A 24178-nucleotide genomic window follows, 5' to 3' on the forward strand; every position below is an offset into this window, starting at 1 on the left:
TTACTCCTGAATTAAATTTTATATAAATACGCTGTCCTCTCCTACCTACTAGGTTTCTAACTATACCTCCAGAGGGACAGAAACATAGGTCTTTGCTGCCAGAGAAACTATTACAAAACTGTGGTAATTAGCACAGTGTGAGAATGTGTACGGAACAAGCTGATGGAACAGAACAGGAACAGAGCAGAACAGCTACACAGGGCACATCGGGGCGTGATCAAGTGCTGCTCCAGGTCTGCGAACACGCGGCTTCATTAATAAACGGCTGCGAAACTGGACAGCATTCTGAAATAAAAACGTAGACTTCCTACGTCATGTTTTACATGAACATAAATGGTAAGTAGCTCAGTGATTTAAATGTAAAGATGAAACCCACAAAAGTACTAGAAGAAAACATGGAGGGATTTTTTAAATATCATCTATGGGGAAGAGACACAAAACTCAGAAGCCATGAAAGGTTGATTAAATTCAAGAACATAAAAAAAATCTACATGGCAAAAAAAACATCAAAAGCAAAATCAGAAGACAAACTGAGGAAATATTTGCAACTCACCACATAGGGCTAGTTTTCTTAATGAATAAAGAGCACCTCCAATTTAATAAGAAATAAACCAATAAGCCAACAGGGCATGACGACAGGATCAGAACACACCATCTATAGAAGAGGAAAACGGCAAATGTTTCACCATAAGAAAAAAAGGCTCCATATCTCACTCCTAAGAGAGGTCTCAGTGAAAGGCGAGATGCCACTTCCTCATGCCGCTGGCAGAGCTGGAGATGCCCGCGGACAGACTGAGTGGGAGGGCTCGGGGAAGCAAGCACTCCATCCCTTTGCTGGTGGGAAAGGAGACTGACACAGTTCCTAAGAGGAGCTCACACACTCGCTGACTCGGGAGTCCTATGAGCAGGAACTCAGCCACAGATGAACGTTTATGCGTGAAAAGATGTATGTGCACGGATACCTGTTGCATAGCTGCTGGGAATGGTGAGACTAGGAAGAGCCTCCATGCCGAACAGGAACCACTCACACAAATGACGGCACCGCCCACAAAAGGGCCCCTCAGGCAGCCACAAAAAGAGCAGCACTTCCAGGAGGCAGAGGAAGGGCCCTGCGAGTCCATTCGCCTGGAGTGCCACAGAACACTGGAAAACTTGACAAGATCACTGTTTCAAAACTCTGGGAATTAACCCAAGACTTGTAACAATCTTGGAGGGTTTATTCAAGAAAAGCAGCTGAATCTCAATAATAAGAGCGAGCTGTGTGGCTATGAATGTGTGCCGTTCCCAGCCCCCTCACCAGCTCTGTAAAACCAGCAGCCTTACAGCCACAGCAAATCAGCAGCTGGAAGGGGAAGAACATCTGTGGGCACCCCCAAAGCCTCATCCTCAGAAAACTGTCACTATTTGCCTTGTCTGGCTGCTACCTGGAAAAACCCCTTTCACAGGGCTTGTCTTTATTTGTCCTGACTCAATGCGCTCAGTGTGGGTTTGTCAAAAACAACCAGTGGTATTATTTAACAGTGCAGCTGCCTGTCGTGGTGATAACCAGTTGGGGCAAACAAGAGGCTGGCCCAAAATCTCAAAAGCCCTGAGAAGGCCCTGGGTTCTCACCTCTGGCTGACCTTGAGTTCTACACAAGCAGAAAGGGAGTGCTAAGGCAGAGTTGGCAACTGCCTGGTTGAGCATTGAAGGTATACCCACTGCCACCCCAAACACAAAGCATGTTGGCAAAAAATTTCAGGTCTTATTGGATGAAAGCATTTCAGGAAATCTCTGTCCAATCATTAGCTGGTAATTAAGCTAACCAAGCAGAGACTTTAGCGGCCAAGCATGACAAAGATAGACTTGACAGAATTCATCCAGTAGCAACAAACAAGTAGCAACAACAAATTCTGGGGAGGGGTAGATCTGATTTCCAGAGTTTTCACATCATATTATTTAAAAGGTCCAATTTTCAACAACAAAAAAATTATGAGACACACAAAGAAAGTATGGCCCATCAACAGAAACTGCCCCCAAGTGAGCCTGGCTGTCGAACTTCTAGACAAATACTTTAAATCAGCTACTACAAATATGGTCCAACAACTAAAGGAAACCACATCTGAAGAATTAGAGTATGAAAATGGTGTTTCACTCAATAGAGACTATCAGTCAAATAACAAAAATTATAGAAGAGAACCAAGTAGAAAGTCTGGAGTTGAAAAGTGTAAGAACTGAAACAGAAATTCACCAGAAGGGCTCATCAGACTTTAGTTGGCAAAAGAAAGAATCTGGACCTTGAAGACAGGTCACTGAGGAACAGAAAAAAGGATGAAGAGAAACGAGCAGTGTCTCAGAAACCAGTGGGCCACCATCGGCCACGCTAATGTGCACAGGACAGGAGTCCCAGGAGAGGAGAAAGGGGCAGGGAGACTCTCTAAAGAAATAATGGCCGGGGCCGGCCCGGTGGCTCAGGCGGTTAGAGCTCCGTGCTCCTAACTCCGAAGGCTGCCGGTTCGATTCCCACATGGGCCAGTGGGCTCTCAACCACAAGGTTGCCAGTTCAATTCCTCGAGTCCCGCAAGGGATGGTGGGTGGCGCCCCCTGCAACTAAGATTGAACACGGCACCTTGAGCTGAGCTGCCTCCCAAATGGCTCAGTTGGTTGGAGCGCATCCTCTCAACCACAAGGTTGCCAGTTCAATTCCCCGAGTCCCACAAGGGATGGTGGGCAGCGCACCCTGCAACTAAGATTGAACATGGCACCTTGAGCTGAGCTGCCGCTGAGCTCCCAGATGGCTCAGTTGGTTGGAGCGCGGGCTCTCAACCACAGGGTTGCTGGTTCGACTCCCCGCAAGGGATGGTGGGCTGCGCCCCCTGCAACTAGTAACGGCAACTGGACCTGGAGCTGAGCTGTGCCCTCCACAACTAAGATTGAAAGGACAACAACTTGAAGCTGAATGGCACCCTCCACAACTAAGACTGAAAGGACAACAACTTGCCTTGGGAAAAAGTCCTGGAAGTACACACTGTTCCCCAATAAAGTCCTGGTCCCCTTCCCCAATAAAAAATCTAAAAGAAAAAAGAAAAAAAAAGAAAAAATGGCCCAAAACCTTCTGAATTTGATGAAAAACAATCACTCATTGAAAAAGCTCAACAAGTTCCAAGTAGGACACACGCAAAAAGGTCCATACCCAGACACTTCATAGTTAAACTGTCAAAAGACAAAGCAGCAAGGAAAAACCTTAACTCATTGTGTACAAGGCATTTTCCATTAGAGTAACAGCTGGCTTCTCGTCAGAAACCGTGGAGGTCAGAGGCGGTGGGATGACACATTCAAAGTGCTGGAAGAAAACAAGAGTTCTATATTCAGTGAAACTTCTTCAAAAGTGAAGAAGAAATGAAAACAGTCCCAGATAAACAAAAATGGAGGGAAGTCATTGCTAGCAGACCTTCCCTACAAGAAATACTAAAGGGTATCTTTCAGGACAACGTGAAAGGCACTCGACTCAAATCGCCAGAAGAAACAGAGCGCTGGCAAAGGCAACCCACAGAGCCACATCAAAGACAGTACAAATGCATTTGTTTGTAAATCTTGTCTTTTCCTATCTGATTTAAAAGACAACTACATAAAACAATTAATTATAAAACTATAATGATGGGCTGACAATCTATAAAGCTTTAATTGGCATGACAAAAATAGGGCAAAGGAGCTGAGAGGGGTCAGGGCTACACTGGAGCGAAGTTTCTGTGCACCACTGAGGTCAACTTGGTAGTAATTTAAACTAGATTGTATTATAAATATCCATTTAACACACAAGAAAAAAGTAACAGAAAGAAAGAGGGAAAAAAAAAGAAAAGTGGCAGACATAAATCTTACCTTATCAGTAATTACGTTAAGGGTAAGTGGACTAAACACTCCGCTCAAGCAGCAGAGAATGGCAGACTAGATTAAAAAACACAATCACTACACGCTGTCTATAAGAAACTCTTTAGATTCAGAGATAAAATGAAAAGTAAAAGCATAAAAAAGATATACTATGCAAACAACAACCAAAAGCTATACTAATATCAGACAAAAGAGACTTGAAGACAACAATTGTTCCTAGAGACCTAGACCTAGACCTAGACCTGGTATAAGATAAAAGGACCAACCCATCAGGAAGAAATAACAAGTATAAACACATATGACACACCTCGTTTCACTGCGCTTCACAGATGTGTTTTTTTACAAATTGAGGCAAGACCCTCCACCAACAAAGAGATTACAACTTGCTGTACTGGGACTCGCATTACCGCAGAGGCCTGGCACCGAACCCAGAATACATCCGAGGTCTGCCTGGACGTGCACAACAGAGCCCAAAAATACAGGAGGCAAAACCTGACAGAAATGAAGGAAGGAACAGACAACTCAACAGTAACAGTTGGAGATGTCACTACCTCACTTTCCATAATGGTGAGAACAACCGAACTGAAAACCAATAAGGAAAAAGAAGACTTCAACACACTATGAACCATCCGGACCTAACAGCATCTACAGAACACCCAGCCACACAACACACATTTTCTTAAGTGCACATGGAAAATTCTCCAGGACAGGACATATGTTAGGACATAAAATACGTCTCTCATTTCAAAGGATCGAAGTCACAGAAAAACACATTCTTTGGTCCCATGGAACAAAATTAGAAATCAAGTAACAAAAGGAAATTTAGGAAATTCACAACTATATAGAAATTAAACAACAAATTCCCAAATACCAATGAGTAAAAGAAGAAGTCACCAGAGAAATTAAAAAATACTTTGAGATTAAAAAAAAAGATGAAAACACAACAAACCAAAACTTATGGGATGAAGCTAAAGCAGTGCTAGATGGAAACTTATAGCTGTACGTACTGTATTAAAAAGAAGATAGATTTCAAACTAATAAGCTAATCTTCCACCTTAAGAAACTAGAAAACTAAAGCCAAAGCACCATCGAGGAAATAATAAAGACTAGAATGGAAATGAATGAAATAAAGAATGGAAAAATAAAGGAATCAACAAAACCAGAAGCTGAGCTTTGAATAGATGTATAAAATTGGTAAGCCTTTAGCTAGCAGGTCAAGAAAATACAAAGAGAGAGAGGACTCACATTTCCAAAACCACTTCTACCAACAATACAGAAAGGAAAAGGACTATAAAGGAATTCTGTGAACAACTGTATGCCAACAGATTATAACAACCTAGATGAAATAAATTCCCAGAAATATGCAAACTACTGAAACTGACTAAAAGAGGAACACAGAAAATCTAAACAGACGTATGACACTGAATTAGTAATAAAGCAAAAACAAAAACCTCCCACAGAGGAAAACCCAGGGCCAAATGGCTTCACTGGTGAATTCCACCAAATGGTTAAAGAACCACCATCAACCCTTCATAACCTCTTCCAAAAAACAGAAGAGGAGGTAACACTTCCCAACTCAATCTACAAAGCCAGTAGTGCTCTGATACCAAAGCCAGACAAAGACATCTCCAGGAGAAAACCACACACTAATATTATATGTATGAATATAAATGCAAAAATCCTCAACAGAATACTAGCAAACTAGGTCAATGGAACAGCAAAATACTAGCAAACCAAATACAGAAAACACATAAAAAGGATTATACATCATGAACAAGTGGGATTTATCCCATGGATGTAAGAATGGCTCGACACATGAAAACTAATTAATGTGATACACACGTCAATAGAATAAAGGACGGAGACCAGTGATCGTTACAATAAATGTGGAAAGCGCATGTGACAAAATTTAACATCCCTTCATGACAGAAACACTCAACTAGGAATAGAAGGAAACTACCTCATAATAAGTCACATATGGAAAACCTGCAGCAGACATCACAGTTGATGGTGCAAGACTGGAAGCTTTTCCGCTAAGATCAGGCACCAGATGAGAAGGTCTGTTCTCACCACTGCTACCTGATTCTCTGCTGTGGGCTCCAGCCAGGGCAACTAGGCAAGGGAAAGCAACTGAAGGACTTCAAATTGGAAAGGAAATAAAACATTTCTATTTGGAGATGTCGTGCTTGTGTGCACTGAAAACCCTAAGGAACACACACACACACACCTAATAAATGAGTTCAGCAAGGTTGCAGCTATAAGACCAACATACAAAAATCAGTTGTATTGCTATATATTAGCAACGAGCAATCCAAAAATGAAATTCAGAGAATAATTATATTTACATTAGCATCAAGAAGAATACTTAGGAATAAATTTAACAAAATAAGTGCAAAACCTGTACACTGAAAACTATAAAACACTGTTGAAATAGAGAAGATCTAAATAAATGGAAGGATGGCCCAAGTTTCTGAGTCAGAAAACGTAATGTTAAGATGACCACATTTTCCAAAGTGATTTACAGATTCAATGTGAATCCTAGCAAAATCTCCGCTGCCTTTTTTTGTGTGTGCAGAAATTGATAAACTGATCCTAAAATTCACTTGGAAATGTAAGAGACCCAGAATAGCAAAAACAATCTTGAAAAAGAGCAAAGTTGGAGGACTCAGTCTCTCCAATTTCCAAATGACCACGAAGCTCCATTAACAGAGACATTACAGCACTGGCACAGGGACAGTCAATGGAACAGAAATAAAAGTCCAGGAAGAAGCTCATACGTTTATGGTCAACTGATGAGCAGTCAAGTTGTCAAGATAATTCAATGGGGGAAAAGAATAATCTTTTCAACAAATGGTGCTCAAATAACTGGATATCCACACTCAAAAGAATAAAGTTGGAAGCCTATCTCACACCATATGCAAAAATTAACTCAAAATGAATCAAAGACCTAAATTTAAGAGCTGAAACTGTGTAGGTATATGAAGTACAGCATAGAGAACACAGTCAATAACACTGTCATAACTGTGTCTGGTGCCAAACGGGGATTAGTCTCATCAGGGAGATGACTTCATAAATTAAATAAATACCTAACCACGATGCTGTACATCTGAAAGTAACACAAAATAATACTGAATGCCAACTGTACTTGGGGAAAGAAAAGCTGACACTGTAAAATTTTAAAAGCAAACATAGGGGGGTATACCTTCATGACCTTGGATTAGGCGATGGCTGCTTAGATATGACACCAAAAGCATAAGGGACAAAAAAAAAGTAGCTATATTGGACATCAAAATAAACAACTTTTATGATTCAAAGGGCACTATTAAAAAAGTGAAAAGACAAAGTGGGAGAATATATTCACAAACCATACAAGGGTCTATCCAGAATACATAAGGAACTCTTACAACTCAAAACAAATCAATTAAAATGGGCAGAGGACCTGAACAGACACTTCTCCAAAGAGGACACACAGATGGTCAGTAAGCACATGATAAGGCGCCCAACGTCACTCATCAGGGAAATGCAAATGAAAGCCACATACCACCTCACACCCACTCAGACGGCTAAAACTGAGCGAGAACAAGCGCTGGGAAGCACATGGAGAAGCAGGAGCCCTCGTGCACTGCGGGTGGGGTGCACGGTGCGGCCGCTGTGGACAGCAGTTCAGCACAAAGTTAAACCCAGAGCTGGCATGGGACCCAGCAATCCCACTCCTAGGTTTACACCCAAGAGAAATACAAATACATGTCCACACAAAAGCTTGTACACATGCTCACAGCAGCATTATGCGTAACAGCCGAACCGTGTGCGAAACCCCAATGTTAGCGATGAATGGACATTCAATGGAGTGTTAGTGGGAAGAGGAATGAAGTTCTGACCTGCGACACACAACGTGGAAGAACCTCGAAACCACTGTGCTGTGAAGAAGCCGGACACAAAAGGCCGCCTGTTATGCCTCGAATCCCACCAAGTGCTCGGAACAGGGAAATCCACAAACAGTGGATCAGAGGGTGCCAGGAGCTGGGGGAGCGGGACCGCTCGCAGGGATGGGGCTTCCTTTTAGGGTGATGAGAAATTCTGGAACTAGGCCGGGTGGGGGCTGCACAACTCTGTGACGTACTCAATGCCACTGAGTCGTACGCTTTACAAGGATGCATGTTACGGTGTGAGTAGTAGTTCAGTAACGGTTTTTAAAAAGACAGTGAGGTAGTTCTCCGCATCCTGCAGAACCATCACCAAGCTGTCCTGAGTTGAAAACACAGGTGTGACAGTACAAATGGCTCACTTCCCTTTGTTTGTGTTAAAAGCAGCATTTATATAAAAGTGGGGGTTGTCCCGAGTTCCTCTGAGCAGGCTGGAAAACGGGGGTCGGGGTCCCTGAATGCTGAGCTCAGGGGCCATTCTATCGCTCTGAACCACTTCACAGAGGCACAGGCTCTGCAGGACGCCCCCTGGGATGCGGCGACCCGAGTTCACCCTCCGCGCTCCAAGGGCCTGTTAGGCCGCTAGACCAGCAACCCAACTGCAGGAGCCCCCACAGCAGGGGGACGTCCACACTCGGGCATTTTCATCAGGACATGCGTCATCTCCTCACATTTCACACACACAGTAATGGTGGCCGTGGTTGCTGCCCAGACCGGTGTCTGCTCTCCCATCCTAGTGCACTGCCAGAGGAAGAAGAGCTGATGACCAGAGGGGACCACAGCACACCTGGCCTCGCCCTCTAATTCAGAGCATAGTTAAACTGGTTTGCGAACTTCTCGTGCTTCTTCTGGTCCATCTGGTTCATGGCTGTGACCACCCTCTGCATGGCCGCCCTGTGGGGGAAGCAAAGCAAGACATGACCAGGTAGGCCCAGGGCTCTGACCACAGCCTGCCTGGGACCGGGCACATGTCCTGGGGTGGCTGCCACACTCGGACCACTTGCAGACTCCCAGCTGATGAGCAACGCAGCTCAGAAGCTCCGAGTCCAAAGGTGGCCTTACCGGTGCCAGGCCCTGCCCCAGGATGAGGGCCCATGGCCAGCACGGGTGGGTAGCAGTGTGCAGGATGTAAAGCTAGGACACGCGAGGCTCAGACAACCCATCCGTGTCCAGAGTCATGGGGGATACTTAAGAATGCGCAGGAAGAAGACGCGGACGAGGAGATCAAGGGCACCTCTGCCCAGGGGACCGCTGTGACGCTGAGCCTGGCTGCTGGGACGGTGGGGTCTGGACTTGGCAGGGCCTGTGCCCGGGAGGAAACCATGAGTGCTGGGCGCTGCTCTAGGGGCCCTGATGCCCTGCGAGGGTCTCGGTCACCCCGGCCCTCCCGTAGGGACAGCTCCAGCTCTAGGTCCCACAGAGCACACAGACAGGACATTCCTCTGGGTCAGCACCCAGGGTACCCTTTACTCCTGGCGAGTCCACGGGAAACCAGCCTCGTGCCCAGAGCCTGGGGGCCAAACCTTCCTCTGGACCCTGAAGGCTAGGATGAACCAGCAGTGAGAAGCCCGTGGGGCTCTATGTGGGCACCAGGGAAACTGCCCTCGTGTCCATCCCCACTCGGGCCAGGAGGGCAGGAAGGGCCTCCTCTGCCTGGGATGCTGAGCTCTGCACCTTCCGGGGCCGAGAGAGGGGGCTGCCTAACGGGCTGGCACCAGCAAGGTCTCGCCATGAATCTGAGAAGTGGGGAAAAGCCTCGTGTGCTTTTCTAAACAGACGCCCTAAATGCTTTCTGGCAACAACTTAAACACGGTGGGAGCCTCTGGCTGACCATGGCCGTGGGATGGGCAATGGGGCTACTGGGCTGGTGGCCTGTCCACTCTGGTCCTGCAGAGCCCCCAGCAGCCAGGCTGGTCCAGCTGGGCTGGAGACATGCCCTGACCCACCCCCCCGAGCTGGAGGTGAGAGCAGCATGCTGGTGACCCCGGCAGAGCTCTGTTGGGGCTGAAACTCGTGAAGTGACCTCTGTCCTGCCAGGCTTGGCGGTAACTGGCCTCCCTGACGTCACCATGTGGGCATCTGGGCACTGAGCATGAGGGGCTAGCCAGGCCGCACCCAGCCTTCCAGGTCAGCCAGGCAAGGGAGGATGCTGTCTGTCCCCTCGGGGTGAGCAGCCCCACGCCTCACTCCTGACGGACGGCATGGCTGGGAGCCTGCTGGTCACAGGAAGAACTTGTGGAAGACAGGGCACACCAGGGAGGCCTCGGGAACATCTTGCAGCTGGGCTGGCTCCCCTCCAGCACCCCCAAAGCCAGGGGCCTGGCGAGGAGCTCTTACTTAGCGAAGACTTTCTTGGCAAGGCGTGTGCGGGAGGTATCTGCCCGGTGCTTCAGGTCAGTGAGGCCGGGGTGCCGCCTCCTCTGGCCTCGGCCTCTCCTGCCAGCCCTGGACGAGCCGAGATCCACACCCGTGGCCATCTCCACGTCTCTCATAAACTCGGGGTCCTGCCAGTCTGCAAGCACATCCCAAGATCTCAGGAAACACATGGTACCAACCAGAGCCCCAACCTTCCCTGACAGGGCCACTTGGTTCGCCCGTGACAGAAAGGGCAGGGCAGACGTCCTCCCACCCCCTGCGCCCGCACAGGCCAGAGAGGAGCTGGATGGACCCCAGAAGCCACTCCTGGTGCATCCTCTGACCCTTCAGACAGGGCAGCAGCTGAGGCCAGTCGCTGGGGGACAGTGCCATCTGCAGCCTGTGCCCCACCAGGCCCTGGCTGGGCTTTCTGTGCACTGGTCCACAGGGAACTTGGCCACAGGTGTCAGAACAAGCGTGTTCACCCCAACAGCCCTGCTCCTCCCGCCGGTGTCCCTCCCAGCCAGACCCTGTGGGGCAGCAGAAGTACCCCTTGGGGAAACGTGGCACCCAGCCCCTGGCTACCCCAGGCTGCCCCAGGCCAGGCCAACATGCTCATGTGCAGGCTGCCAAACACATTAACTGTGTGTGTGTGGGGGCCTCCAGGCCGGAGGCAGGAGGCAGGCATCGGGGTCAGAGGCCAAGGGTCCAACCCTGCCCCGCCAGAGCCCCGCTTTGGTGCAACTTCCCGCCTGTGCCTCTGCTTCAGCACCCCCGGGGGGGCCAGTCTGCCTGTGAGGCCACTCAGGGCCCAGCAAACATGGGGTCGGCCCCGCCTGGCCAGTTTGGGAAGGCCGCGCAGCTCAGGAATGATGGCACAGTGTCCCCCACGCGCCCAGATCCACAGATGGTGGTCCTGGCTCGCTGGACATGGCACACACAATGGTGCCCCCACACAAACAGGAACCTTGAGGGATGGCATGTGAGCATGGCACGTGCAGCGTGGGAAGAAGCCACGCAGCTCAGACAGACAGATGGCAAGGCCTCCCCAAGTTGATTTTTTGAAGTGAAGGACGGGGCTGCACAGCTCAGATACAGAGACGATTAATCCAAGATTAAGGAAAACTGTCTAAACAGTTTATCTCCCAGTAATAAGAAGGCGTCACAGTTTAGGAACCCGGTGAATGGAGCAATTGTTTAAACACAACGGGAAAACGCGGCGCCCGCTCTAGATGGAATGAGCATCTCAGTAAAATGAAGGAGCAATTTAAAAGCCTTTGAGGAAAATCAATAGATGCCGGGGCACGAGGCCTTCCTGCGCTGACGGCCCTGGAGCTCCGCGCGCATTGTCACTGAGGTTCGCGCCGGGAAAAGAAAATTGCCCGCGTGCGAGGGAGGCGGATCAATAACTGCAGTTAGTGAAGAGACGCTATTTCACATCTGACTGGCCCTCGCCGTGCGGCCGCGGCCATACCTGTTGTTAACAAGTCGCCGCAGGCTGGAGAACCAGATACTCTGCAGGGTGGACACACAAATAGGCCCTTCATTGGCTCCAGTGTGAGCCCCCAGGGAAGGCCTCGCCCGCCCGCCTGGGGGATGAGCAGGTCGGGAGCCCCTCCCTCTCTCCCTCGCTCCCTCCGGCCACCATCCAGGGCCTGGGGCCCAGGTGTCCACCCTGGGTGCCAGGCTGAAATCTAGTATTTGTCTCTTATGACAAAAGGAAAAATCCTAATGATGACAAACATGGCCCAGCTGGGACCCTCACACGGTGCCAGCACTGCCCCCATGGACACAGCCACCTTCGGCCGTCCTCGGGACTCTGGGGAGAGAGGGCGGCCGAGATGGCCAGGGCCTGCAGACTCCAATCCACTGAGTGTGCCCATGGCCACTTCTGCATGTCACCTCCTGGCCCTGCTGTTTGGGGCCCCCTGGGGGCTGGGCAGTGGCCCGCCTGCAGCAATGCCCCAACACAGTGCTGACACACACCACGACGACACAGCTCCCTAGACTGTCCCGAGAAGGACGTTTAGGTGGCTGAAGCCCACTGATCGTCTGACCTGAAATGGCACTGGCCACAAAATGGGGAGCCTTGATGGGGACCCCGAAAGCGTGTTCTGTGGAGGCCCAGCATCCACCTGCCATCTGCCGAGACATGCATACACCACATATCCAACACACTCGCAGCACAAATGCATGTGTGCACACACCATGCACACGCCATGTACATGTAGCCCACGTGCACATGCGCCCACAGCCAGCCCTGCCCAGCAGCCCACCTGACGGCCCCCTGCGGAGGGGAGGGGGCCCCCCCGAGGCTTGGAGAGAACGGAAATGAGCCGGTTTCCTCTCCTTGCCTCAGTTTCTTCATCTGTTTAACAGACGACCGAGCGCCCAGAACCCTAACAAGGGACAACAGGCAGTTTCTGGTATGGGTGTGCCCCCATCTCCCGTCAGGAGCTGCATGGAGACCTGGCCCCCTAGAAGCCTGAGCACCCTATGAGCCCTCCGTGGGCACACAACCAAGCTGGAGGTGGCAGGGGACCACGGGCAGATAGCACCGGGCTGCCCCAGCGCAGTGTCTGCCTGCCCGCCCCGCCCCAGCTACCTGGGCGCTCCGCCTGTTTCTGCAGCTGCTGCCTCTGCTCCCGGGCCCTGTCCTCCGGGTGGAGCGGCTGCCCAGCATCGTCTCTAGGGATGATCTTCCCATGGAATGGGCACTGCGGCAAAAGACAGAGCAGCTCTCAGCCGTCCCGCGTCTCACCTGAGTCACTGGCCTAAGCGCCTCCCTTCACTCCGCAGGCCCAGCACAGAGCAGGTGAGGACACGCTGTGGAGAGAGGGGACACGCACAGCACACAGCCACAGACAAGCCCAGCGTAGCGGCAGTGGCACAGGGGGCTGGAGCTCAGCCTTCCCTCAGGCCACCAGGTCCTGGCCCACAGGCCCCGGCTGCCACCTCACCTTCAGCCGGTCCTGGCGCTTGCAGAGCTGGCCATCGGGCCTTGGGGCTCGGCACTGGTGCTGCACAGGCTCGAACGTCCCCGCAAAGGTGATGAGGCGGCTTGGGGGCACCTGGGACACAAGAGCGCCATCCAGCTCCGTGTCCACCTCGCTCGGCTTCCAGAAGCGGTGCTGAGACTCAGTCCTGCAACTCGAACAGACAGTGTGGGAGCCATCGGGGCCACTGTGGGGCAGGGCCAGCAGCCTAAGAGACAGGTCCCAAGGACTTTGGGGCCTTGTTACAGGCCTCAGAGTAAGATGGGAAGGTGCCCGGGTGGTGACAGCACAAGGCACCCCCACCCGCCTCCGGGACCAGCAGCCCAGCCTGGACCTGGACCTGGACCGGGCAGGACGCACAGGCTCTCACGGGGGCTCCTGGAACATGCTCCTTGACGGACGGTGACAATAAGCGCACACCCCCACCTCCGCCGGGGTGCCACAGCACAGATACACAGTGGAGGCAGTGCAGGGAGGGTGGCTTCCAGGAAACTCCTTGCGGAGACCCAGGTCCGTGAGGGCAGCCCTGAGTTCATGCCTTATGATGCCTGACCAATGGGAGGACAAGGGACGTATCCCCAGGGAGCAACGAGGTCAGAAAAGGCCCAGAAGGCTCTACAGCCCACACCACACCACATGCTGGGTGGCGCCTTGGGGATCTGTACTCACTTGAGGACCCGCCCGCCTGTCGGCTGCTCCTGGCCCCAGTAACACAGGTCCACCCCGAAGGGCACGATGGGAGCCCGGGCCCGCTCTGCTGCCAGCTTCCCAGCCTCCTCTGGTTCCAGGGGTGCCCTGGAGGGGCCACAGAACAGCAGGACACACTGACCGTGCAGGTCTCAGCCAGCTGCAGCACCCCGCCCCTCCCTCTGCCCGTGCACAGGCTGGGGTCAGCACACTTCAGCAGTGACAGCCGCCAAGGCCCTGGGGGAGGCCCAGCCCCACTGTCCCCAGGGAGCTGCCCTTGGATCTGTGGTCCTCACCCTGGGCCAGGGGTGCCCTGACATCTGCCCCTCGAACCCCAGAGCCTCGGGCCCGTGCCCTGGGCAATATGCAGCGCTCGAGGACCCCCAGCCTGCCGTAGGCAGAGGGTGCAGGTGCTCTCCTGGCCGACGCACCGCTGGGGCAGCCTTGGAAGCTGAGGAGCAGGCCGGGCTCTGGGCAGAGGCAGGCGTTTGGGAGTCACCTGGGACACGGGGGGAAGTGGCTCCGGAGCCATTGGAGCTGGGCAGCAGTGGAGGTGGGGTCACACGCCTCCTCATCCTTCCTCGTCCTCGCCTGCACACCCTGTGCAGCCGGGTCTCCCTGCAGCCCTGAAACAGAGGTTTATCTACTCCTGAGCCTGGACAGAACCCCTGCCTGCCACCAGCCAGCCAAAGCCCCAATACTGGCCCTTCACTGACACCCACAGGAAAATGGCCAGAGACGAGGCCACTGCGCCACAGATCTCTGTAGGCCAGTGTCTGCCCCCAGGTTCCTGGGGCAGGATGAGGGCCGCATCTGGCACCACCAAAGCCTGCTGTGCACTCAGAGCTGGGAGAACATGAATGGAGAGAAAGCGAGATCCGAGAGCTACCATGAAGGGAAGACCACAAAGTGAGCAGGTGCCAGGGAACGAGAGGACACACTCGGACGGACATGCTGTCTGAGCGCCAGTGGAGACGCAGGTCTGTGCAGGAGACATGCCAACAGGAATTCGCAGGAGCACATGGTGGTGAAGACGTCTGGGAGATGATGGGCAAGCAGGGGACAGGACCGGGGGACGTGGCACGCGCCACACTGCTCTGGGAACGAAGCACAGGGCCCACACTGCTGGGATGGAGGCGGGAGGGGGGATGCTGGGAGCACATGCTCACTGCAGGCCCAGGAGAGAAACCTTAAAGAAAGCAGGGCCACCCACTGGCATCGCAGAAAATGAACAGTAAAGACGGACAGAAAGACCTGAAAAGCCTCCTGAGAGAGGAGGCCAACTTTCCGACCAGCACGCGGTGGGGCGGAAATTCCAACAGCAATGGAAGCTGAGGCCTTGGGAGGTCGTCGTGAAAGAGGCGAAGGAGACGCTCACGCCTGGGACCCCAGGCCTCGCTCAGCACTGCGGGAGCACACGGTGCGCTTACCACGCACCACTCGTCAGCAGGGCTCAGACAGGGCAGGTCAGAACAACACTCCAACAGCACACGGGCTGCATGTCTGAGGAGCCCTTTCCGAGCGCACACTAAGCTGCCAGGTAAAAAGGTGGCGAGCCCTGAGATCAAGGCCTTCCGAAGACCCAGCATCGCCCAGACTGTGTCCTTGGGCCATGGGTGGTCAAGGGCAGAGTGAAGGGCGCCCGGTGGAGATCCCAGGCGTGGGGACCTGACGGACGCGACGCGCTTCGCACACACACTCTCCTACACTCTGTGTGCACACACAGGCTGTGGTCTCAGTGACTGCGTCCCGCTGTCCACCATCTACCTGCAGACTCACCAATAACACTCAACTGAGACAGAAGTCAGTAGGGAACAGACACAGCACTGAGTGCTTCCGCATGAGGGCGGGGACCACCCCATTTCTTGTGGTCCTGAGCTGAGTGGAGGACACAGGACAGAGCCAGAGGTGACCGGGTCTACCTGAACGCATGAGCTTTGAAGCCCTGGGCGCACTCAGGTGGCTGGGGTGCCAACCCGGCTCCGTCATCAACACATCATCGCAGCCCCAGCTCACAGAAGTGCCCAAACGCCCACTCGGGGCTCTGGCCACGCCTCGTCGGGAAGTCTCACCACCCTGCACTCGCACGTGCCACACGACAGGAGGGTGGCGAGGCTGGTACGTGGACACTGTGGCATTTAGATGGATACAGTCACAGCCAAAGGGTCAATATGAGGATTCTTAAGAGTTACAAGAATGAAATATATTTTTCATTGATTTGTTGTTTTAAACTATTAAAAAGATGGGTAAGCGTGTTAGAGCGGGGTAAATACTCAGGGCACTAAAACACACTACCATCTTCACATTGCTGTAGAAAATCAATCTTGCTGACGTACTTTCAGAGAGAAAACCCAAAAAGCAGACGGCACTCCTCGGCCACGTGTCCAGGGGTGGTGCAGCTGTGACTGTGGGAGGGGCCCGACCCTCACCACCTGCCCACTGCACCACCAGGGGTCTGACTCAAGTGTAGGGTCTTTGCACAAACTCACTCCCACGGCTCTTAGAATCATGAAAATGTCCAAATCCCCTTTCTGTTTAAATTGGCCAGTGGCACCTATTTGCCTGAAGCAGACAGGGCGGGAGACAGATCGATGGCAGGAAATGGAGGCTGGGCTTCCCGCAAACTTAGGCTCCCGCCTGACAGTATCGATTCCACCTCGTTCAGCTGGCCTTGTAATTAAAATGTAAATGTGAGAAAGAGATTATGTCCTGACAGAACCGGCAGGATTAGGGGAAGATAAAAGCCCCTCTGTGAAAATTCAGAGGAAATGAGAGAAAGCGAGTTCCCTGGGCTGTAGATTCCGACAACCCACTGCAGACCCCACTGCATATAACTGCAGAACTCCTGGCGGGATATAGACCTGGAATGCAGACCTCGGGTAGAGACCCAGGGTAGGAAGCAGGATACAGACCGGGATAGGAACTGACTCCAAGGTTCCCACCCGCCGCTGTGCTCCCAGACGCAAGATGGGTGGGTGTCCCTCACTGAGACCAGGACTTGCGAGTGACACCCAGGGCCAGGGGTCACGGGATGGAGTCTGACCCCGGATCATGGCCTCCCACCCTGCCCTCCGTGCCACTGGCCCTGGGACCCCCTTTGCAGCCCTCCGTGGCTGGGCTGGACGGTGGCTGAACTCACCAGGCAACCCTGGCCCTTGGCTGCCCGTGTGCCTCACCGCCCAGCTGTTTGCGACCGTTTAGAGAACATCAATTAACAGCACCTGGCCCGGACCCGCACCAACCATTGTCATCTTGAAGGTTACACACAGAATGTCGTGAGCCATCCAGAAAAGGGGCAGCAAAAGAGGGCCTCTACCTCCCTTGTAAGGCGACTGCCACGGGCACTTCAGACACGGCCTTGCTGGCCTGCAGCCCCAGAAGGAGACGGGCCGAGGCACAGCCGAGAGCTGAGCGGCAGGAGCGGAGGGCGCCCTGCAGGCCAAGCCACTGCAGGGCAGGACCCAGCTCCAGGAAGCCATGGGACATGTCGCCGTCCACAACCTCCCCAGGGGCAGTGGGGCAGCCCTGCCACCGCCCACTGGGGGGGCAAAGGCTTCACCATCTTGCACTCATTTCTTCCTAGGTGGCAAGAGGAGGTGGTGCAGCCTGAGCATTGCACGGAGGGTGGCCATCGTGGTCATTACTGGCACCTATCACAAGCCACAGGCCAGGGGGAGCCTCCTGGCTTCTGCTCAAAGGACACAAAGCCCTCAAAGTGGGGACATAAGAGGGCACCGCAAAGTGCCAATGGCCAGAAATTCTTGGCCAGATGACAAGTGGAGGGTTGGCGCCCACTTGCAGACCCCTGGCCCCTGCAGAGAAAGAGGGTGGCACGCAGGCCTGAGGCGGTCTGGGCAGACGAGACCGCCAAGTGCTGAGATGTGGCCCTGAGGTAGGGCCCCCGGCTGCAGACACCTGGAGCAGCAGCCAGGGGCTCAGCAGGCTGCTCCCTGCAGCTGTCCTCTGCCCTCTGTCGACCTGGGCACAGGAAGCAGTCACTGCACCTAGCATGTGGCTTAAGTACCTCCCAGGTACGTGGTGGGTGTGGGGCGAGGCCTCTGGCTGCAAGGGCGAAAGAACACAGAACAGAGGGCGGGTGTAGGGGTGTGGCCCTGCCCCAGTGTGTGTGTGTGTGGGGGGACCTGCCCCAGTGGGTGTGTGTGGGGGGGGACCTGCCCCAGTGGGTGTGTATGTGGGGGGACCTGCCCCAGTGGGTGTGTATGTGGGGGGACCTGCCCCAGTGGGTGTGTGTGTGGGGGGGTCTGCCCCAACTGCCGACTGTACCCTTTCACAGGCTTGTCAGGGCAGGAAGCACCCAGGTACAGGTCACTCCGTCGGCAGATGGCAACCATGAGAGTAAACACAGACTATACAAATGGAGGGTCGTTAAGTCTGGTTGTGTTAACTTGGCATGACACCCTAAAGGGTCACATCTTCACACTCTAGTTGTCTAACTGTCTAAATTCTTTTAACAAATTTACATTTCATCCTACACACTCCCATTCAAATCGACTTGTCTGTTTCACCACAAAAGCCGTAGGTCTTGTTTTTGTTGCTTCCTCTGGATGTTCGATGTCCTTTGTGGCCAGGGTGAGTCAGAGGCAGCCCTAACGTGGGCCCACACTCCTTTTCCCTGGAGAGCCACAATCCTGGGGTGCAAGTGGTGTGGTTTTTAGAGGATTTTTTTGAAAAAAGAAACTTCCAGACAGGAAAGACCTGAGGCAAGTGGGTTTGCACTTCCGGAAGCTGACGTCACTCCCTGTCAAAGTAATAGTGATCTGGGCCAGACGCGGGTCTGTGACTCCATAAACCACAGGGACGGACGCTGCCTTATGACACGCTCGAGACATGGGGACTGGGGAGCAAGGGAGCCTGGAGAACATGCGCGGCCGCCCCACACCAAGGCAGAGGCTGCCTCCCTCCCACCCACACGGCAGGCCCACTAGGTCCCTCCTGAGGGCAGGACTCCTGCGTCTGTCTGCTCGGGGAGCATCTGTCCCACCCCACAACGACTCCCGCGGGCTGAGACCTTTAGTTCCCCAGCGAGGCTGCCCCTCGCCACAGTGGGGAGGTCAGCGCAGGCCTGTGTGCCAAGCTGGGGGCCCTCCGAGGTCCTGCTGTGTGTGGGCGGTCTGGTAGTGCTCACAGGAAGGGGAAGCAGGGCCTGCCCAGCCGGGGATGACGAGAGTCCACGCAGGGCGGGCCTTGGGGGCCTGGCAGAGAGCACCCAGGGCACAGGAAGAGCATCACACGACTGACTCTGGCTGTGAGGTCACAGGCGAGGGCAGTGTCCTGAGCGCCCCCACCCGCCACTCACCGTCCTTGGGCCACAGGTGGTCGGGGACGCAGGCCTCATACCCCTCCTTCTCCGGAACCTCCACAAAGCCCTCGTCGTCCTCCTCATCGTCCTCGTCCGGGTCGCCCAGGGCTGCTGTCTGTGGAGACACCCCCCCAGATCTGTATGTGGATAGAGACATTAGGCTGAGGCCCAGGGGTCCCTGACCCCTCTGTGGAGCTCTCTGTGCAGGCGGGGGGGTGGGGAGTCAAGCGTCAGCGGGGCTGGACACACTGAATGGCCTCCGCACCTGTCCTGTTGGTCCCCCACGTCACGCAGCTCTGCAACGCCCTCCCTCTGCGTCCATGGGATGGGTGGACCTGCCCAGCTGCCCAGTGGCCTCCAAAATGTGTGGGACAGGCACCACTTCAAAGTCTCCCAGAGCAGATGACATGGTACATTTCACCCCTCCAGAGGCAAGGCCCTTGGGTACCGGTGAGGTGACAGCCCCTCCCTTCCAGGCTGAGACGCAGGCCCCATCCAGCTTTAGCACCATCCCTGCTCTTGGGCCAGCTCCCCACTCGGGCCTCCAGTGGTGCCAATGTGATCACAGCACTTCTGGAATATTCTGTCCCTAACAGTGATGTTAAAAAGCCACCAATTTCCTGTGGACGAGGCAACCTCCCTCGTCCAGGTGAGTGTGATGGGGTCACTGAAGCTGCAGTGCAGGTGGGGGTCAGTCCAGAGCCACCAGAAGGGCTGGGGCACCTCCGCCCTCTGCCCCCCGCCCCCTCCTGGGCAGCACCCGGCTGAGTGGGAGCAGCAGGGCCTCCACATGCAGAGGACTCATCTCAAGAGGCAAGGCTCCACAGGAGGGGGGCTTCCCTACTGGATGACCGACGGCCACGCACACACTGCGGCCATTGGGTGCCCTGCTCAGAAAACCCTCCAGGGTCGGCTCAGCCTTCACCTCACCCTCATCCCATGTTCTCAGTGACACCCACACACCCAGGGCACCTGTCCTTCCTGAGACAGTCATGGCGGGAAGGCATCCCAAAGCCCCCTGCCCACTGCCAACACCACCATGGAACACCCAGGGGGCTGGCTCAGCCCAACCAGGGCGCTGTTTCTTGCCTCCAGCCCTCAGGCCAAGAGAGGGTGCTGCTCCCAAAATGGCAATGCCCGCATTGCTGCCACGGCCAATTGCAGGCCACAGAAGGAAAGGTCTGGGAGATCCTGTCACACAAATACCGGCCTTGGGGCATGGTTTAACGCTGTCACACAGGTAAACTCTGAAAACATAACCATCTGACACAGGCCCTCGCTTCTGAAATCATCCTCGACAGTGATGCCCCAGAGGGACACAATGCCCCCGAGGCCCAGCCCGCTGACCACACGGCGGGCGGCCACATGTTCATGCCACACCAGCCCGGCCACCAGGCCAACGGCAGCCCTGAGCTGCCCATCGCCGGGAAGCAGTCCCACGGCCCCTGCGTCCAGGGCACCAAGACGGCATCAGGAGGTACCTGTGGGAGGAGCCCACAGCCAGAGGCACAATCAGATGCTAATGCTCTGTTTAGGTACAACCCACCGCCTTGCATCCGAAGGCGCAGGGGACATTAATCACTGGAAACTGTAATTTTTGTTATCAGTCTAACACTGATCAAAAGGGAAGCCTGTCTCCACCGCTGACCTGTGAAACGTCCCAATTATACTCTTTGGAAATGACAGGGGCACTTAACTCCCGGGCTGAGCAAATGACGACAATCAATCACGTTTGAATAACAATGAGCCACGGACCTGAAAATTATTTTTGTATAGAATCTACCCAGGAATTTATGAAAGGTGGAAAGCAGCCCAAGGTTTTAGGGCATTATGGTTCCCGGCCTGTGCAGTGCGTATCAAACACTAAACAGAATTTATGTGTTTTAATTTTCTAAAAGGTAGATGTGGACTGGGGCTACAATGCATAACACACAGTGCCAGAGTTTAAATATGGGGGTCATTTTCATAAAGTATTATGCTTATTGCTCCCACCACTGAATTTCACAGGGGACTTTTATTAAATTTTCATTTCCTAAAAAATATTTAGCAGCTTAGCTAACTATTAGGAATTATGCTTTCTTTCTTCCCAACTGTGTTTACTCCTGTGATTAAACATGGAGCCCTAGGCTCCTTTGTTCTTAAATCAGCACAGGCAAAGCCGGCCGGGTAGCGCCCATGTCCGGGACACACACGTCCTCTGTAAATGCCAGCGGAGGGGCCCCCCGAGCCTGTAGGAGCGCCCTCTTTAAGGTCCCACGGACAGGCATCCAGCCAGAGCTGCTGCCAAGGACCGGGGCTCTCCCGCAGACCAGGGCACCCCGACCTGTGCACGGGGACTGCATGGCCCCTGGGTACCCACTCACTGCAGCACCGACACTGAACTCAGGCTCGAGCGCTCCCACTGCCACATCAGATCCCAGAGCACAGTGACCTGCGTCCGGCTCCAGGCGGACTGTACATCAGGGAAGGGCTGTGACAGCGGACATCCATAGGCAGAGAAAGCTCCGCGTCATGGAGCTGTGACAGCTGTGTGACCTGCTCATGGGCCTCGCATTCAGTGCCAGTTCAGAGAAAAGCACCACCACCTGCCAGGCGAAACATCAGAAATGCAGCGTGGTTGGGAGACAGGCTCCTACGCTGCCCAGGGGCCTGTCCTGCGGTTCCAGGTACCAGTGATGGCGACTTCCCCTTGAGGTCAAAGGTCACAGATGGGGTCAGCAGTCAGCAAGGAGCCAGGCGGGGGAGGCACTGGGGAGGGAGGGGGCAGAGCAGGGGTGCAGGGACACCCGAGGTCACATCCTGGGGGCACCAGCTGGAGGTGGGCCATCTTCAAAATGTGTCCGACTCGTAAACTGGTCTCAAGAGCACTTTGCTGGCCTCAGAGTTTTCTGATGGCGATGAAACCAGACCCGGTCCCTCGTCTGGGGGACACGAGATCGCACCAGGCCACCCTTCCTGGGGCATGGGCCCACCTCCACGAACAGGTGACGGCCTGGGCAGGTGGTCAGCGCCCTGCAGCCAATCGGACACCTCCTCTGCTTTATGGAGGCTTTGGGAGCATCCAGGCCTCTGGACTGCAGACCGCCCATGGCCCAGGGAGGCACAGAGGGTGGCCTCAGCCTTCTGCTGGTTTTATACAACCTGATTCTCACCCACAGTTAAAAGGATTTAGAAAAATGAGCCTCCGTGATCATAATTAAACAAGCAATAAAGCGGCCAAAATATACAACGCAATCAGTTTACAGAAGTAGGGCAGCGAGGCACTAATTATTTGAGAAGGGACAGGCAGAGCGACCTCGCCCGGGAGCAACATGCCTGCCACCACGTGCCCAAGATACAGCTGGGACCATTAAATAAATTTTGTACGATCTAATTAACTTGGTGCACAATCTCAATTACTTTTCATCCAAGAAATCACTTTTGTTCAGTTTATGTGTGTTTCCCTTTTAAAAAAAAATGATGTAAGGCCCTCGTCAGACAAGTGAGCTCCCACCTGCATTTGTCTCCCAGCGCTTGATGGCTATGCATTTAAAACCCCATTCTGTCTTATAAACTAAAAATTAAACGTGCTCAGCTGTGATGGTCGTCATCGTGGCTGCTATTTATATGCTAATGCCCTCCCTGAAGGCCCTGCAAATTGCCCAGCCTGCCAGTATCTCATGTGCATCTCTAGCTGCTGGGACGGCAGAGGGCAGAGGACGATGGTGAGGCGTGGGCTGACCACAGCCAGCATGCGGCCCCTTGGGCAAGGCAGGGCAAGCCTTGTAGGCCAAGCACCGCCTGCCAGGGTGCCGCCGAGCCCTAGAGCATGACATCCCCTCCTGAAACTCCTGACGAAAAACCTGAGACTACGGCCACACAAGCCGCCCTGCTCTCGACAGGCTGTCACCTCCAGCTCTCGTCTGACTGAATTAGCGAAGGACTGAAGCTCTGAACAGGCCTCACATCGGAGCCACTCCAGTGCTCCCGTCGGTCTGCTGGGGGTGGGGGAAGGCGCCGCCACCACAGGTCAAGGGGACACTTGCAGGTCCACTTCCAGGGGGAGGCTGCGGTCTGGAGCTCTGCTGGGTCTGGGCAGGCAGCCGGGCAGACAGGTAAGGGCACGTCCATCAACCCAAGGCAGACGCCAGAGACGCAGGCCGGGCGTCAGAGTCTGTGCTGCAGTCCAGATGGACGGCCCTCTCCTCCTGGTGACCACACGGAGCGTGTGCTGAGGGGTAACCACGTCCTCACCTGGGCTCCCTGCACTCCTCGGAGGCTGTTATCACACCCCGATGGAGCACAAGTGCTCCTTGGCTGGAGCAGCGGCCGCTCCAAGCCTGGACAGGAAGCTCAGGCTGATGGTGCCCACATGCTCTCCAGCCCTGCCCAGCCTCCTGGGTGCTCGGGAGGTAGGACTCCAGCCATGTTGCTGCGGGTGGCACCCTCCTTGGGTGAATTGGCCTTGGGAGGAGGCCAGAGCTCACACAACTGCCCCCAGACTCAGTCTCCTCACCTGTAAAATGGGGAGTCATAGCCTAACCCACTCATGGGGCTGCTTTTGGAATTAGAGGGATGACACGTGCAGGGGTTCAGAGAGCAGGGCTGTTGGTGAGGCCTGGTGAGGCAGGTGTTTGCACAGCAGGGCAGAGAGAGGCCGGGGCTGAGATGCTCTGCCAGGCCTCGCGAGATCGGCGTGCAGACCCCTCCCCTGCTCTCGGCCCCACGATGCAGCAGTGGTGTGGCCTTCAGTGTGATGGAGGGGCAGCGTCCCCGGGAAGGTTGTTTACTGGCCCTGCCGAGTACAAGGTCCCCATGCTGCTGATTTAGTTTCCCTGCCTCCAGGGGTGCCTGACGCATCCAACATTTCATTCCTTGGGTCTCCGGCTCTGCCCTTTCGCCTACAAGAAGCCAGCACTCACACTCCAGCACAGAGCAGCCATGGCCTCCTCGCACGGTGGCCCCCAAGGGAGGGGCGGCAGCAGGTGCCCCACACATTCAGAAAAGCTCAGGTAGGGTGGGGTGGGTGAGTGGGGAGGGGTCACAGTTAA

At 54.1% G+C, this 24178-nt stretch overlaps 1 protein-coding gene across 12 annotated transcripts in view; it reads right to left on the minus strand.

Annotated features, from left to right (window-relative positions):
• The window catches only part of UVSSA (UV stimulated scaffold protein A), a 33221-nt gene continuing 9043 nt past the window's right edge, over positions 1-24178 (minus strand). For 4 of the 12 annotated variants that reach the window (XM_074320116.2, XM_074320094.2, XM_088793382.1 and 1 more), the window contains exons 8-14: positions 19146-19263; positions 14328-14454; positions 13811-13936; positions 13106-13289; positions 12751-12862; positions 10128-10302; positions 564-8684 (exon numbers count right to left, since the gene is read on the minus strand). In XM_074320116.2, the coding sequence (XP_074176217.1) occupies positions 8591-8684; positions 10128-10302; positions 12751-12862; positions 13106-13289; positions 13811-13936; positions 14328-14454; positions 19146-19263 (936 nt within the window). In that variant the 3' untranslated portion in view covers positions 564-8590. The other 8 variants (XR_012492229.2, XR_012492224.2, XR_012492230.2 and 5 more) reach the window with 6 other exon arrangements.

Source organism: Rhinolophus sinicus, chromosome 1 (genome assembly GCF_057876585.1).
Source record: "Rhinolophus sinicus isolate RSI-liver-muscle chromosome 1, RSI-T2T, whole genome shotgun sequence".
In the NCBI taxonomy this organism is placed as follows: Eukaryota; Metazoa; Chordata; class Mammalia; order Chiroptera; family Rhinolophidae; genus Rhinolophus; species Rhinolophus sinicus.